The sequence below is a fragment of the Cygnus atratus genome, chromosome 2, assembly GCF_013377495.2.
Source record: "Cygnus atratus isolate AKBS03 ecotype Queensland, Australia chromosome 2, CAtr_DNAZoo_HiC_assembly, whole genome shotgun sequence".
Lineage (NCBI taxonomy): Eukaryota > Metazoa > Chordata > Aves > Anseriformes > Anatidae > Cygnus > Cygnus atratus.
This window is the reverse complement of record NC_066363.1, coordinates 124,667,713-124,684,618: the sequence shown is the minus strand read 5'-3', so window position 1 is coordinate 124,684,618 and position 16,906 is coordinate 124,667,713. Positions and strand designations below refer to the sequence as shown.

The window sequence follows — 16,906 nt, the reverse complement described above, 5'->3', positions numbered from 1 at the left end:
AACTGAATCCCAGGGACTTTTATGGTTGAAAGCAAGGTTGGAGCAAGGTTGAAAAAGGGATGGGCAGTTAAAAAAAGGATGCTTATTATATAATCACAATTAATAATCTCTTACACCTTGTTTGTTCACATGCTTAAAACCCCTGGGAAAAGGTATTTCTCCGTGTGCTTTTCATAGAAACATTTCTTGTCATAGAAAGCAACGCTCATGCCTCCAGTGAGATTCTGGGAAAGACCACTCAGCGGGCATATGTGGAGTCACCACTGACCCCAAGAACAGGCACCCAGAGTCACACCTGAGTGCAGCAGCAGGTGCCAAATGATTGGTCCCGAGTCTGAGCCTGCTGAAAAATCCAGCCCATATTCTGCTTGTTGTCCAGAGACCAAAAACAGCCTGAAACAGCCTGAAACAGCCCATGACCCCCTAAAGGCAACCTGGTGCATGACATGTAGGAAAGGACTTGCAAAGGAAACAGTACTGGAAGGCCCAGTCAAAGGAGAAGAAAATATTTAGGTTTACAGACATACACTAAAGCATATTTCTTTTCCTCTAGCCTCAAGATACTGGGTAAATTTTGTGTTTCAATTATTTGGCTATGTCTTCAGGAAGTTCAGTAGGATTTCTGCATCTGCTTGTTCTGGTTGCTGGAGAATCGTCCCACCACCTAGTGAATCTCACAACCTACACGACGAATAAATGTCTTTTGGTACTGACTGGTACACCATCTATAACGCTGTTCAAAAGGTAATGTGTGATGTGTGGGGACAGGACACCATCAAAAATAGTAGAGAGAACAGAAGAACACCACTTGCTAGCCAGTGAAGAACAGCATGGAAATCCAAGGCATGATTGCTGGAGGAATGATGCTGAAAGAAGAGCGATGACTCCGATGGAGCCCTTAGCGTCCACTGGACATGCAATGATGAGGTCTCCTAAAACTGACAGTGAGTAAAGGATGATTGGATATGCTCAGTCCAAACATGCCTATTCTGCAACCCATCTTCTATTTGTTTTCATGCACAGTCTCTACACCATGCCAAGGCCAAGCTGGAAGCTGCAATATAAATAGGATGTCTGTTGAAGAAATGTGTTTCTTGTTACATGCTTTATAAAGCAAAATCAAGTCAGCAATTGAAGTGCTGCTCTGAACAGCACAGGTAACATCTCCCAGATGAGCACTCAATACGTTGTTTACATTGCAAAGGATAAAAAGTGGAATCAGATGAAGCCACACTATCCAAATAGGGAACTGGGTTGAAGAGGAGTGATTTGCATTCTAAAAATGGGATTTCTTTGTCTCACTTCCAGCACAGTCCCAGTAGTGAAACACTGCATTTTTGCCAACAGTTCCTGGTATGCAATATACTGCTGATTTCATCCTTTAAAAGATTAGTTCTGCTTTTGCTATTTCCTTGCAGCCAGTAATGTGAGGGATAGCTAGAACACCTCAGAAATGAAAAAGCTCCATGATGTTGTAACCAATACTGTGAATGTTGGTTTATCTTCTCCATGATACTGAAGAAATTCACCAAAATAAATCCTGAATAACTATCAAGAACAAAGACAAGTTTCAGGTGTATCTCAATTGTGATTATTTTTCGTAATATTTGCAACTTTTATATCTCATTTTGTATGCTTAGGTATTAGGAGATGCTTCAGTTGCACTTAGCTTGTATGTAACAATTTGTTGTTATTTTTATAAGGATGTCTCATGCTGAGCTGATTGATATGCTGTTAGTCCAAGAGCAATGAAGTTACCCTTTGTGCTGTGTATTTTTAGGCATAAATCTTAAAAGTCAAATACATATTCCTAATTAACCATGTGTGAAATCAACCTCGTTGAATTAGGGGGGAATTTCACTGGATGACTATAATTAATCAAAATACGAAAGACAGATATACTAACAAACATAAGGTGTTAGCACAGTGAGAGGATGTTTATTTATAAGCTGCATTTAGCACCATTTAATTCATGAGTTCAGTTTGTACTGACCATCTGCCATAGCTGCTGTCAGCTTCACAAGCCTCATGAACTTTGCCAGTCGTGGTGTTAGACTTCAAAAGATGCTGTGCCTACCCACCACTGTCACATGGATCTCCAGACCATATTGTGGCAGCATGAAACAAAGAGTGGTTTTGGCAGGAGTAGAAGACACTGCCCCTGTGCTTGCATTTTCTCCTTCTGATGCAGCAGACATTTAATTGGATTAACTGGACTGAAGTCACTACTGCGGCAGCATCAAGTTCAGGATCAGATGCCTTCCTGGTAGTCAGATTACTCTTACTTACAACCATTTAAGAAGTTGTTGGAACTAAACCTCTGTTACGAGATTGTACTGTCTTCTCAAATAAGGTTCAAAACAAGACTGAGATGTGTTAGGTATTTCCAAAATAGCTCCTGTGGCACAGAAGTCAGGAGCTTTTAAAACCTGCTTTATAAAAACCTTCTTAGAAACCTGGAAAGCAAGTCAGAAAAGGGACACTCATGAGCTGTGTCCATGGCTTTCATCAGTGCAGCCTAGCACAGCTGATCACAATAAACCTCAAAGGATATTTATCATGTATTAATAATTTTTAAATTTTCTTTAAGAAATGTGAATACATGGTAGTGCCTACTAAATTATTGTCTTTATATTCAGTACACAAACATATTTGTAAGGCTGGCAGATCTTGACAGATATTTGTTGTATTTACACAGAGGTTGTTGCTGGTACTCCATTCCATATTCTCCTACTGCTAGCCAGCAGCTCTCAGAAGAGGTTTGGTAACTTGTATTTGTGCCACTGGACTTGCACTGGTTGAGGAGAAACTCTTTTCACCTCCATTTAAGAGTCTGTACATCTGTTGTTGATATGGCTGAGCAGTACACCACCATTTGCTACAGGGTACAGAACACCAAGTTTCAATTCCCTTTTGGAAACTTTCTTAAAAATTCAAGTTCTGGGCTAAAATTTCCAAGTGTATTTCATATTTGGCAACCAAAGAAAGTAAAAGGAAACAAGAAGCATTCCTTCGGTATATTCAAGTATAGATAGCAATAAATAATTGTGCTATAATTTAGTAGCTAGCATCTTTTTTAGAAGATTGTGAATATTTCACTATATTAATCTTGCCATTTTGTCATTTCATTTAAAATGATTGGGTAGATCACAGCTTCCTTCAGAGCACTGATGACCTTCTGTTACTGAACTCTGTTCTATTTATTATCAAAAATAAAATGGTACACGTTGCAAACAACACAGGTGCATGTTACAGTTTCCACCTCTCCTGAGTGTTCATTTCTTTTACTGCACTAATGACTATAAAAAACACCTCATTAAATAAATAAATAAATAAATAAAGACTCATGGACTCCACAGAAGCTAATACAACAGGGAACGTATAGTAGCCCAAGGAGGAACACAAAGTTGGAGGTAGCCTTTGTTTTGAGCCATTTGAGGGGGCACATTTCTGAGGCCATTCTCTCTTCCCATTAGCAAATCTCCCAGGAGAATTATGGTAAACTGAACACAATAATTCCTCAAAATCTGCTCCATTTCCCTAGGTATTCAGCTGGACCAGCCAATACAGTTTTACTGTCTATACCATGTCTACAGTGTTTGCCTACATAGCTTCAAGCGTGCCATCTCCTGGATTTCCCCACCTACACTGAATACATATGAATTACAGGTTGGTTCCTGCACTACAGGTGGACCTGTGGCAGCCCAGCAGCACCTTCCACATCGTCGAAGGTACGGTCACCGACGTGCGAGTACCACAGAACACATCCCGAAGTCTGCTACCCTTCCTCCAGCAAGCCAACATCCAGTACACGTAAGCCTGTGCTTCCCGTTCTGTGCATCTCTCCGGAGACCTGGCCTCCAAGGCAGGTCTGCGTCTACCACACCAAGTGCACTTGAAAATATGTTCCATGTAGCAATTAGACTGGCAGACAGCTAGGCATTGCCAAGAAAAGAACCATTTTAATGGGAGAACAGAAAATCTCCCACAGGCAGGCAGTTTTAATTAAATGTCCTCCTTTGGAGTCAAGCTTAAGTGTTTTCAAAGTATATGAAATCACATCTGTTAAGAGAGGGATGGTAATTACTAATTCTGCAGTCTGCTTTGCCTCTCCCTGTGTTTAGCAGGAGCTAGGCTTGTTTACAAGTATGCTGTAAATGAGGAGGAAAGAGTTCATGAATTATAAAGGAACATACTGGTTCTGTTTTATAACTCTCCATTCCTACTGACCCTATTCAAGTCATATGGAACAAATGCACATTAAGGATCAGATATCATTTACAGGGTTTCTTGAAAACATTCCAGACATTTTTGAAGTATACTTGTCAAATGATATTTATCAATTTGATACACTTATATTAGACACGAGTGATGATCTTGTCATTAAAGCCTTTTCAGTGAGATGCTTAAGTACATGAATACTCAACGAAGAGTTATTTGAATTCTCAAGCATCTGATGAATAAAGCCCTACATGAGGCTTTTAATACTTATTTCTCAGTGAGAAGATGAGAATGGCACAAAGCATATTGTATATTATATGTGCTGTTATCAAAGTTCCATTTTTATTGCAACTGTGGTTTCCTACTAATTTGTTGTTCTAAAAATACAAAAACAAACGTAAGGAAATTATTTATTCAGGCCCAGTAGCTGAAGTTCAGAGCTACTTTCATGTGGGGTTTACACTGCTTCAGTGTTGTTTACATTTAGAAAGGAGATGGCGATTTCTGTAATTGTTTTCCTGTGCTTATAACAAGAAAGTCCCTTAATTACCGTGCCCCAACAGCTGCATTCACTCTTGCTGCTGTTCCTGCTCACAATTACCACCCTTAATGAAATGACAGAAGACCACTTTATATGTGTCATAAATACTCATTATACATGAAGAACTTTATGTAGGTTGCAAAGCAGGGCATGCAAAGGTACGAACTGAGCTAAGAAAGAGCTAAGGGCCTCTGCAGTCTGCCTAAAATTGCATTATGCTGCAAACACTTGGAATACCCTACATACATTTTCCAGAGGACCTCTGTGACACTTGGCACACGAGAGATGTGTGCTTAGGAGGAAGCTGGGCATCATTCTGTTAGGGGCAGGCTGTTTCTTTGTTCCCTCTCTTCATCTTCCTGCTGCCCATTTCGGACTTCTTGTCTGCTTGTCCCAGCCATCAGGACACCTAGCAGCAAAACCCTGCAAAGCCACAGATGAGCGTGTGCTTGTCCTGAAAAGCCTCCTGAGATCTGTACCTCAGCAAGAGTTGGGAGGGCTTGTCATGAGAGGAGCAGCAGGTATAGTCAGGGAGCAGCTGGAGCAAGGCTGACGTGATGTGCAGCCAATGTCTGAAGACAGGAAGCATGAAGCAGCCCCAATAATGGACAGGGTGACCATCCCTTGTCTGGAAGAGAGGCTTGTCTGTCCCAGTGCTTGACTTTATGACAAGGCAGCCATGAAAATAGGTCAGGCATCAGACAAACCATTACTGCTATTACAAGCTGTCTAGATTGTTAGTTCTCTGGCAATGAAGGCATTTAGGTTGTATTCAGATCTGAGGAACTGAAGAGCCTTTGGATGTTATAAGCACACAGTACAAAGTTGTTTAAAAGTAAACAAAGATTATCATACCTCATCTGGAGTACAGACACATGGACAAGCAGGAGTTGTGAAATTAAATCTAGCATTGTGAAAGCAAACAGAGCATGATCCTGGTAGGTACTTACACTAATCAGAATTCAGCACAGCAGGTAAGCATTTCTTTAACATATTAGATGCCCTAACTATTTGAATAAAAACGCTGCTTTAATCTAATTAGAGGCTTAAGTGCTTTACAGTACTGGTCTTGCAGTGTATGGCATTTTGCAAGTCAAGACTATAAGTCCTTAGTCTGTTTAATAAAAGTTTCTGATGTAGAACAATGTAATTCTTAATTATACAATTACTTCCATGAGACATTTGAAGAATGCAGATAACCTTTACTTTGATTTATATGTAGATATAGACCTATTGTCTTTGAGGTATCTGCTGCGCAGTTAGTTCGTTTAGGATCTGAGTGAATGCTTTTTTTTTTTTCCATCTCTTTCTGATCATTGCAGCTAATGCCTGTAAGACTTTAAAAGGTCGAGTGTGACCATCGTTTTACAGGAATGATGAATTAATGGTGTGAAGATTACACATTGCTGTGCGCTTTTGAAGTTCCATTCAAAAGGAGGTGGCAATACCAGCACTGCCCTCAGTTTCACAGTGGCATCGCTATTGCTGTCAGTGATGATATTCCCAGCTACTGTGTGATGGAGGAGATAGATGCTCCACCCTCTCTGATATAATAATTCTTTTTAGATATCTTCCATATTATATTTTGGGTTTGTATCATTATTTGGTTCTGGAATAAAATAGGAAAGTTTTCAGCTTGAACCATTGTTCCTGCCTTTTGCTCTTAATGCAAAGACTCTCACTTTTTTGCAAGTATATTTGTTACACTAACTTAGTGTTGTTTCATGTTTTTCCCAAGCTATTTTAAAATAACCAGCAGACAACTATTGCAAAGTAGATAAATGTAAATAACAACCATATTTAAGAAACTTTCTTTGTCATTTTTTGTGTTTCAGACGGAATAATGCCACCCACCAAATTCTTAATTCTAATTTTTTGCCTCTACAACTTATAGATATATGTAATAGCCCATGCCAGTATGATACTCTTGAGAGAAAGCGTGTACATGCTTTTCTAAGCCTAAAAATATTTTTTATGGTTTTGAAACCAATTTTTGAAGATCCATGATCACATAGTATAACTGGATTATAAAAGATGACAACAAATGCTGCTCCATAAACAAATGGAAGTGGTTTCTTCTTCACATTGGCTGCATTATTTACATCATTCTGTTTTATTCACTTAACAAGCTCATTGTGTTTTTTGAAGGCACTGTTTGATTTCAAAGCAACTGGAGTATTTAGTTGACAGCATATATTCAAATAAGCCTCAAGCACTATACTGTCAAAATATAACAGATGAGGTAACATCAGGATGTTTTAACTCCTGCTGTATTTCTTCCAAATGTGATTGTTATTTTGCTTTAGCCTGTGTGTTCTACTAGTTTTTCAAAAATCTTTTTTTACCTAGGATTCTCATATCAGATCTGCAGAAAGCAATAGAAAACCAAACTGGACTGAAGTCATATAGGAATCGAAGGTCCCTCCCTGGGTATAACTATGAAGTATATCACTCCCTGGAAGAAGTACGTGAAAATTCATATTGCACCTTGTATCTGCTACATCTGCCTCATTTCATGAGACTGAAATTTCAACCTCTGTGCAAGTTATGGTTGCTTGCTCATCTTCAGAAGTGTTCTAAATGTTTGTTCAAAAATAGGCACCTTCTTAAAATATATATATTGTTATGCATTTTTATTCAAGGCATATATTTACATGTAACTATCTTTGACAGCTTTTGAGTTTTGTTCTTAAAACAGGTCTTCTATTCTGATGTAAGAGATTCTGAGTGATTAGTCTCACTGATTCATTTCAGCAAGGAATATGAACAAAAGTTTAAGTATTTGCACAAGGTGTCCAAAGACAATTTCAAAGCATTTCAATACAGATTTATGTAGAAGGGATACTGTCCAGAAAGATAGCTGGGTAATCTGTTGATGTCAGTGTATTCACATATAGAATTTCGGTATGCACCAAAATGAAGTCACTAGACTGAGCGTGCAGGGTGTTGTGCCTCAGTGAGATCTGATGCCTGTCAAATAAGCAAATAATATAAGTAGTGCTGAATCCTACAGGTGTTCCTACAGGTACTCCTCGCTTACTGAACCTGTTTGCCATCCTGTGTATTGACGAGTAGACTCATGGGTCTCCTTCGTTTAGTCCATTCTTACTGTTTAAAGGGAGCAGCTTATTAGATTCATCAGCAGATATTTGGTGAACAGCTAATGCATTCCAATAATAACATTGGAAAAACAAAATTAAATAAAATAAAAGGTAACTGCAGGCAGCATCCAGCCTCTGGCAATAGAGCTATGAGAACCCAATGGTAATTTGATTATGAAAACAAACACAAAACAAAACAAATAAGACAAAAAGAAAAACTACAAGAAAATACAAAAACATACCGAGGACTGACACTTGAGATTAATAACAGTTGCTTTACCATGAAATGCAAAGACTGAAGCAACAATTTTACTTCTGTATTTGCAGATCCAAGACTGGATGCATCATCTGAATAAAAGTCATTCAGATCTTGTTCATATGTTCTCTGTTGGAAAATCCTATGAAGGGAGACCACTGTTTGTACTCAAGGTAAAGATTAAATAGTCATTGAGCAAACTAAAATCTGGAATTGGTGGCAGACACTTAGTTACTTATATTACGCTATGTGCACCAGAGATGCAGGTTATCAGTGTTTCCTAAGGAAGAGTTACTAACACCTAAGTATCATTCTGAATGTCACCCTTAATGAAAAAAAGAAAAAAGCTGGAAAACTAAATGCCAAATCCTATTTAATTGGGTTGATACACATGCAGATAGCACACAGCATGTACAATTAGCAGGATTTGGATTTAAGGGACTTGGAAAGTTTTGCAGCCAACCTGTAAAGCAATTCCGCCAGAGCAGGATCCCAGAGGATCCCTCTGGATCCCTTCTCAGCATGTGCCACACACGCATCCTGTTCAGCTATTGAAGAAAATCCATGACTGTGTGTTCTCAATGCAGTATTAGGACCACAGAATTAGAAGGTTTCAACAAGGCACAAAAAAAAAAAAAAAGTTTAATATCAATGTACTTTCTTTTCATCCACTGTTCAGAATTCCTAAAATTTGATTCTGCATCAGGCTACTCCTATAGCATTGTTTTTCCTCACCCTGCTCCATGTGATAGTTAAGGACTTCATTACTCATAATAGAGGAATTGACAGATCTCACTTTTCCTGTATTTTTCTTCCATGTATCAGGCTCATTATCTTGGCCATATCAGCATATCATTTTCCTTTGTAAGCAATCAGTTTATGTTCCCTAATACAAAGAAATTCAAAATGGTTCAGTGTTTCAAATACTCTGTTATTTTCTCATTGTTTTGTCTCACCAATGTCATGAGATCAATTGATATGTCTATGAATATTCACACTTCAAGCTAGGTAAAAGAGCACGACCTTACAAGAAAGCTGTCTGGATAGACTGTGGGATTCATGCTAGAGAGTGGATTGGCCCTGCCTTTTGCCAGTGGTTCGTGAAAGAAGTAAGTATTCAATCATTTAGAGCAATGCGGCTCCTTCAGTTCAATAAACATTTCATCTAGTATATTACTATTAAGAACCATAACTAGCTATTTTACTGCTTTTATATATATATATTTGTGGAACACTAAGTGCTTGGTAAACGAAGCTGATAACGACAGCCAGACACAGCTAGGCACAGGACAAAAATATGCCAGCCACATATTGGCCGAGATATGAAGTAGGATTTTATTCCAAGACCTAAATATGTGGAGATTTTAACTCTGGTAATTGTCCAGGTAAATCAGTGCCAGTGTGTACTGCTTCAGATCAGATCAGCAATATCTTTGCTTTAAGGACTTGAATGAAGAAAGACCTTTCTCTTTTGTGTAATTATATAGGAATAGGAAGCTAAAATTGTATACAAATTTCATCTAAAATTATGGATTTTGTATTATCTGAATATCATATGGTTCCTCCAATGTTTGTTTGATCCTGTGCTATTGGACTTATTGCCCCTTTATCTTTGATATCTGGGATCTAACTTTCATATTGCAAATTTTCAAATGATCAAGGAAATCAAAGGATTTGTAATTTTGCATTCCACTTGTGCAACGGATTTTTTATTTTTATTTTTTAGTATCAATACTTAATCTCTTCTAATTTGGGATTCATTTCAGATGCATGATATGTTTGCAGGATTTTCACATTTCCTCTTAACCAAAAACTTCTTCTCAAGACCAAATATCATCTGCACAGTGGAGATTATTTTGCAATGCAGCTTACAGAGGTCAAAGAAGGCTTCAAAAAAAGCAACAGATGTGCTCTGAGTATTTTTGCATACCATTTTTTGCACAAAATAAATGATGCAAAATCTTTCTTTGCAAGGTCCTTCCTATGAACACAATTTTCTCACTTCTCTTCCACCCCATCACTATGGATTCCAGAATGCTATTTATCTGCCTTTGATTTTCTGGGGTCTCTCCATTCAGCAAAAAGATCCTGACCCTGTAAGTCACTTCATGAGAGTAAATTTCTGCATCATGAACACCCTAGAATCATAGAAAAGAATCACAGAAAAACCCGGGTAGGTAGGGACCTCAGAGATCAGCCTTTCACCCTAATGGTATTAGACTGTGTCATTACCACAGAGATAGCTGAGATGATCATATTACCATATGTGAATTCCTCCAAAAGTCACAGCAGCATGTAGGGCAAGTACTGAAATAATGAAGCTATTACAATTAGGTGAGCCTCTCAGCACATCTGCTGATGGATGGATGGGCTAAACCAGATCCAGAAGCTGATCTCCAAAGCTGTGTGCAATGATAATGTGTATTTTTATTACAACTCCTTTTAGTGTGAAGGTGAACAAACTTGCAGGTGTTCCTGAGCAACTCTCCTACCCCGGAGAAAAGGCTGCAGGAAGGCAGGGAGAGGTTTGGAACACACAGGCACTGGTGGAAAGCCTTCTGCTCAGGTACATCTTCCTCATGGAGGTTTTAACAAAAAGCACTACAATGTGGAAGCAAGGTAAAAATCATGAGGTTTCTCTGTAGAGCTTATTGAAGAACATAGGCTGTGTATGTGGATATGAAAACCTTCTGGTTGTTATTTGAGATCCTCGGAGAGTAGCTTGCTAGTAGGAATGTTTCACTAACTATATAAAGGCATTTTCCTAGATTAAAGAAAGTTTTTACAGAACTGAAGAGTTCCTTGAGACTACAAGAATGTATAGTTCTGCCCATCTTGGTCATGGATTGCCTTTTTTCACAGATGACAGACATTTTCTTCTTTCCTTAGAGCAATACTTCAATCCAGCATTAAAGCAAAATGCATCAGGATAAGAATTGTGCTTACAGCCTCATTATATTAAAATGGCTAGGAGGGGAGAAGGGACAAGACAATTACATGGTTTGGATCAGAATAATGCTTTTCCCAAAGGGATTGGGCAATTTTAGTAAGAACTCTGGGAAAACTGTAGGTCTCTCTGTGCTTTAAACTCTGCAGTTCTCTTTTGCTGGCAAACGCCTCCCGTAAGCACCACTTTCCATCCTCCCTGGCGCCTAAGGGCAGTTCTGAGAAAGGGCAGTCCACTTGGAAACCGATTTTTCCAGGCATGTCTGTCGACTCTAAGGAATAGCACCACAAGCCCATTGATTTAAGGCAAGCAAAAGAAGAAGCTGGATTTATGTGAAGTTAGGCTCTCCTCTAGCAGGAACAGCAGATGCACGTCCCTTTACTGTGCAGGCAGACTGAAATATTTTATCGTGCTTTCACTTCACACTGTGACCTCTGTCACTTGTTTTTATTGCCACTGTCAGGCTGCTGAGTTGCTGGCGGCTCCCTGGGGGCCATGGACAGGGATGACATGGGCCTGGCAGCCTGTCCCATCCCACCACCCGAGCCAGGAGCCCCAGGTATCAGGACCTCCCTGGGGATTGGGACAGGCCAAGGACAGGCCAGGATGTGGGCCTGTGGATGGGCCCAGCTCAGCAGGGACCATGGATGGGTAAGGCCGGCCTGTGGACTGCCGGAGGCTGGCCCTGCTGAGGCCTTGCTGGGACAGGGGCTGATGGACCCAGGGGCTGAAATGGGGTCCTAGGCCCTGGGCAGGGTGGGGTGCCTGTGGATGGGCACTGACAGTAAGGGCTGGGGGTGGACTTGGGGTCCTGATGGCTATAAGCTGAGGAACAATTTATTATCACTTACGTTGAAACACTTGACTTTAATTCCCAAGCTATTTTATACATAGGAAACCTCCTGACCTAAGTGGGAGGTCTATGTGGGATTCGAGACATAACCCATCTTTTCAGGTATCCATACTCCAGTGTACCACAAGGCTTTTCAGGAGATTTAGCTTAGAAAACAGCCTCTGTGTATGAATGTGTCTTTATATTCAAGCTCAAGACATGACCAGCCAGCTTGGGAGCCCTCAGTATCTTCCTTTTGCCCCTGGAAGCAACAGGTTGGGGTGTGCCAGCAAATTTCCTGCATGCATGGGAGACACCACCTCCCTCCCATATGGTGGAGGTGCCACTGGGCAACTGGTTGTTAGCAGCTTACTGGGGCACAGGCAGTAACTCCCCACTTTCTCCAAAGCATCTGTAGCTGCTCAGCCAAGCAGGACCTGGTTCCCATCTATTTGAAAATGCAAAGCAGAGCAAGGCAGAGCAGACTTGGGAAATAAGGATGTGGGGCCAGAGTGTGGGAAGACAAGAGGCAGCCTGCTATGCAAGCTCCTTCTAGATTCAGGCAAATACAATAGTTAGAGAAAAGGAACAGCTGAACTAAGGGAAAAGGGAGAAAGATACACAGGGAGAGGTTTAAGACTAAAAAAGAGAAAGAACATACAGGGAAGAGTTTTGCATTATGTAGTAATATAACTGAAGTACAAAACCAACCTCCTTGTGTTCTGAAACAAAAGGAGAGCAAAGACCATTTTTTTGGTTTCAGAGTGGTGTTTTTTTATTTGTTTTTGTTTTCTTGTTGTTGTTGTTGTTCCTTTAAAAAATATATATATAATTACTCCAGGATGAGCTCTGGCCTTGGCTTGGTATCCCATAGGTCTGGTGTTAAGAAATTCACTGTCTGTTTCTGTAGTAGGCGGCCCTGAATGCCTTTAGTGTCAGCTAAAGATAATCAGATGTTCTACAGGGATTAGTAATACTGATGGCCTCTGACAAACACTACCTCATGGTCACTGAATTTTAGGTCAAGAAATAGGACTCCTGTGCATGCAGGGTCAGAGTTTTAGGTACCAGCTAATGAGCCACAGAGAAGTGTCTGTGTATGTATTGTAGTAGAAAACCTGGCAATAATTATTTGCCATGGATAACTGCTTACAGTGGAGTTCCACCAACCTCAAGCCTTACTCAGCTGAAAACGGCCAGAGATAAAGTCCCTGACAGTGGAAATATTAGGAACCTGCAGTGGAGTATAGGGAAGCAATAAGAACTGTGAAAGAAAATGGAACTGATTACACATGGACTACTCTGAAGGCAACCTGCAAAGATAAATGAATCTAATGCAACCCGGAATTTGTTTCCACAGCAGTAAATTAAAAAATAAATAAATATCCTCCTACATTTTCAAAACATCTGCATGGAATCTAATCATACATTAAAATGGGTTAGTAAATATTACATACTGGAAAGAAAGGGACTCTAGTATGTGTAATTACCTTGTAGAAAGCAGTAGGCTTTAGACAAAAAAAAAATCAGACATAACATATTTAACCAATATTAAATAGCCCTTCACATAAACAAGGAAGCAAAAATCTACAGACTTTTTGCAGAAGTACATTAAGTATGTATATGTGTTAACTAAGAGCATTTAACTCCTCTTCACTGGGTGTGCAGCTAAGAGACTAAAAGCAAAAATCATACATCTAATTATCCAGATTTCAGATTTAAGATTTTACCATTGTTTTGAAAATCTGAAATATCGTTCACAGGCTGCTATTCAAATTAACATCAAAACTAGGTTTCAATTTCAGTTTTAGTGGAAGCAGATGAGGATTCACATTACATCTGGTTTGACTTTCTTCCTTCTAATAAATGCTGCCATTTGAGCCATGTCAATGATATATAACCTTGAAATGTTGCTCATACAACATTTTCAGAAAACAAAATACAAGAGGTGTAACTTTAAGATGCCCTATTCTTTGCTTTTGTTGAAAGAAGTTGTATTTTAAACCTGAAAGATTAGAAAATTCAAGAAATTTAATTAACGGCTTCCATGAAAAAAGCACTGATTGTACTTCTTCATGACAAAATGTACTTAGAATACAATGGCAAGTAGAAAGAAAAAGTCCACTGAGATCAAATGCAGTCCCCTAAGTGAGTGGCCTCATCAGGTTTTCAAATGACAGTGCAAATAGTCTTACACTTTGGAAATACATTACCCTCCACTACCACCTTCTTCACCAATCCGCAAAAGTGGGCCTTTCTAGGAAAAAAAGGAAAACTGCCATTTCAGCAGATCTACACCTCAAATGTGAATGGTGGCATTCTCTTCCATAGACTCCCTAGCCTCTTACGTTTTTGAAATGTTTAAGTTTGGGGATTTTCCTCAAAATAACATTATTATTCTTTGAATGTTAGTAGTGTCACATTGTGCTTACATTGCACTGCACATACCCCCATTTCTTTAATGTGAGACTGTTACGTGTTTTGTTTTGTTTTTTTCTCCTGGATTACTAATGTTGCTGTCTGTTTCCTCGGGGACAGAACCTACCCAATATTTAAGGTCTTTGTTGAAAACATGTTCAGAACTACTTCTGATTTGATCAAGGTGACTTAATAAGTTTGGTTCAGGCACTGACCTTGCTAGACCACCCATGACAATTCCCTCACCCCTATCCACTGGAAAGGAGCTGTATAAAAGAAGAATCCAAATGTGCACTCTGAAGCCAAGAGCCCTTGCAGCACTGCATCATATGGGTCATAATAGCTGTCTAATCTCAAAAGAATCCCAAATCTGAGAAAGATATCAATATGCTCTATATACTTTAATTTGAGAGATGCACGGTTGCAAGTCCAAATTCTGAAATGTGTGTCTCCTATGATCCCAATTATATGAGTTCCCACATTATCCAAGGCAATGTGTTTGTGCTTCATCATGCAGCCAGGGAGCAGAGAGGTAACCCCAGCCAAAAAAAAAAAAAAAAGGCTGGGCAGATTTTTTTTAAATGCTGACATTGATATTGATTGCTGCCATAGCCAGGCCTGAATCCTAATCCTATCTTTGCACTCCATAGCAGTGAGCTAAGAGAAATGCAGAGACTGTCCAAGAAGCAAAATGGCAACACCTGCCTACAGTATTCTAAGATTGAGACTGATTTATGAGACACCTTGTGGGATGCATACTGCCAATAAAGCAGCCACCAGGCTTGCAGACCAGGCCCCAGAGACCAGTTTTTACCAGGAATTTTGGAAGTTTTGAGGCCTCAGATTCTTCTAGGGAACGTTTATGAAGTGCTTGACTGTGAGGGCAGAATACCTAAAATAACAGAGATACATATACAGAACTGAATGAGGACAACAGTGTGATCAAAGGCAGGTCCAAGCAGGAGACCAAGACGGCAACAATTTTAAAAAGGTTTGGCTGTTCTTCAGTGCTAGTCAGGCCATGTGGTCAGAAGGCCATAAAGCTATAACTACTCCTACTTTAAGAACTGCTGAAAGCCAGTTTAGCATTTATACTCATTCTGCAAAGTTCCACAGTCCAGGTCCTGATGGACAAACCACCTGTGAGATGCTGCATCAGCAGGCAGAGCAGCACTCAATCACTCACTCATTCCAGTGCTGATGTCCACACTGTCAGGAAAGCAGCCTCACTTTCTGGATCATTTCTGGGCCTTGAATTGCATCAAAGTTGGTAAGCCTTTAAGACACAGGAGATTTATTTCCCCTTGCCCTCTGTAACTACAAGAGCCTCAAAATGTTGGCTGCTCTCCCTACTGATTAAGAGATTCAGACACCGGTTTTTCACCCACTTCATAAATATTCTGATCTCAGGGGTCTGTAAGAGTTATGTGAAGCAATAGACTAATGTTTGTTAAAGATTATATGCTTGACCTATCACTTCTCAACAGACTTAAGCCTTTCAGACAGGTACAGCTGAAATGCCACATTCCCACAATCCAGTATTTCACACAAGTATTGATTTAAAGAATGCTCGTTACACCTGTATTTACGTATTCTTTGAGACAATGTAGTTAGTTCACACACACACATAAACACCAAAATATGCTTTCCATCTCCATTTTTTTTTACGTTCTCCTAGCAGAGGTTTTGAGCTGTGCAGGAAAGCAAGCAAGGACTGTATCTCCCTGTATGCCCTACATTTATACCACTGCTGTTCCTGGGGACAGATGTACCCCTAATCTTAGCATATATCTGAGTACTGGCTCTCAGAAACCTGAAGAGCTTTTGAAATTATTGGAAATATTCCAGAGTCAGAGGCATGTAAGGTGAAAACAAATACTGTATCTGTAGATTTTTCCCTTCACCCTTTAGCCGGATATGTTCATTCTTTCCAAGGTCCCTTCCCTTCAGCTAAAGCTCTTCAGCTGATGTTGGTTTGACTTGACATTTTTTTGTTGGTGGTTTTTAAACCACTGCATCTGCTGACTCTATAAAATCTTCTTTTCTGTGTTTTCCTCCTGTTCATCAGTTTTCTGTTCACCCTTGTTTCTTAAAACAGGACCAGAAACTTCTAAGGGCTGCATCCTGGCCCCCTGCAGCCCCCTTCCCAAGTGTGAGTGATTGTGGCACTGTGAAGGCTGGGCTCTTCTCACCTTGAAGGGCCAGCCACCTGGCCACCACTACACAAATGCTCTGACAGCTTTTTCAGTAAATGTCATACAATCATTTGAGCTTAATTTTTATTGTTTGCCAGATTCTAGTCTCCCCAGCTGTCTTTTTAGCTGCCTAACCAAAAAAAAAAAAAAAAAAAGTCTTCTCTGTGTGCTCCCTGTATATCCATTATCTGGGGGAAAAATCCATCTGTTTCATCCTGCAGCATCTATATTTGAAACACTCAGCCTTACTTATCTTTAGCTAATTCATTCTTTTCTGTCAGGAGCTTCTGCCTGAAATGTTATTTGGTTTTGCTCCATCAGAGAGATCTCCTCTTTCAGCCTCTTCACTCAGTACTTCATTCATCAGCCTTTCAACAGCAAGAGGTGCTGGTACA

General features: G+C 39.8%; 1 protein-coding gene across 1 annotated transcript in view; it reads left to right on the top strand.

Moving 5' to 3' along the window:
• Nucleotides 1-16,906, top strand: part of CPA6 (carboxypeptidase A6) — an 82,087-nt gene that overhangs the window by 47,553 nt on the left and 17,628 nt on the right. Inside the window, exons 3-6 of the mRNA XM_050708778.1 lie at nt 3,689-3,813; nt 7,112-7,226; nt 8,191-8,292; nt 9,124-9,228. Of these exons, the coding sequence (XP_050564735.1) occupies nt 3,689-3,813; nt 7,112-7,226; nt 8,191-8,292; nt 9,124-9,228 (447 nt within the window). The remainder of the gene's footprint in view (nt 1-3,688; nt 3,814-7,111; nt 7,227-8,190; nt 8,293-9,123; nt 9,229-16,906) is intronic.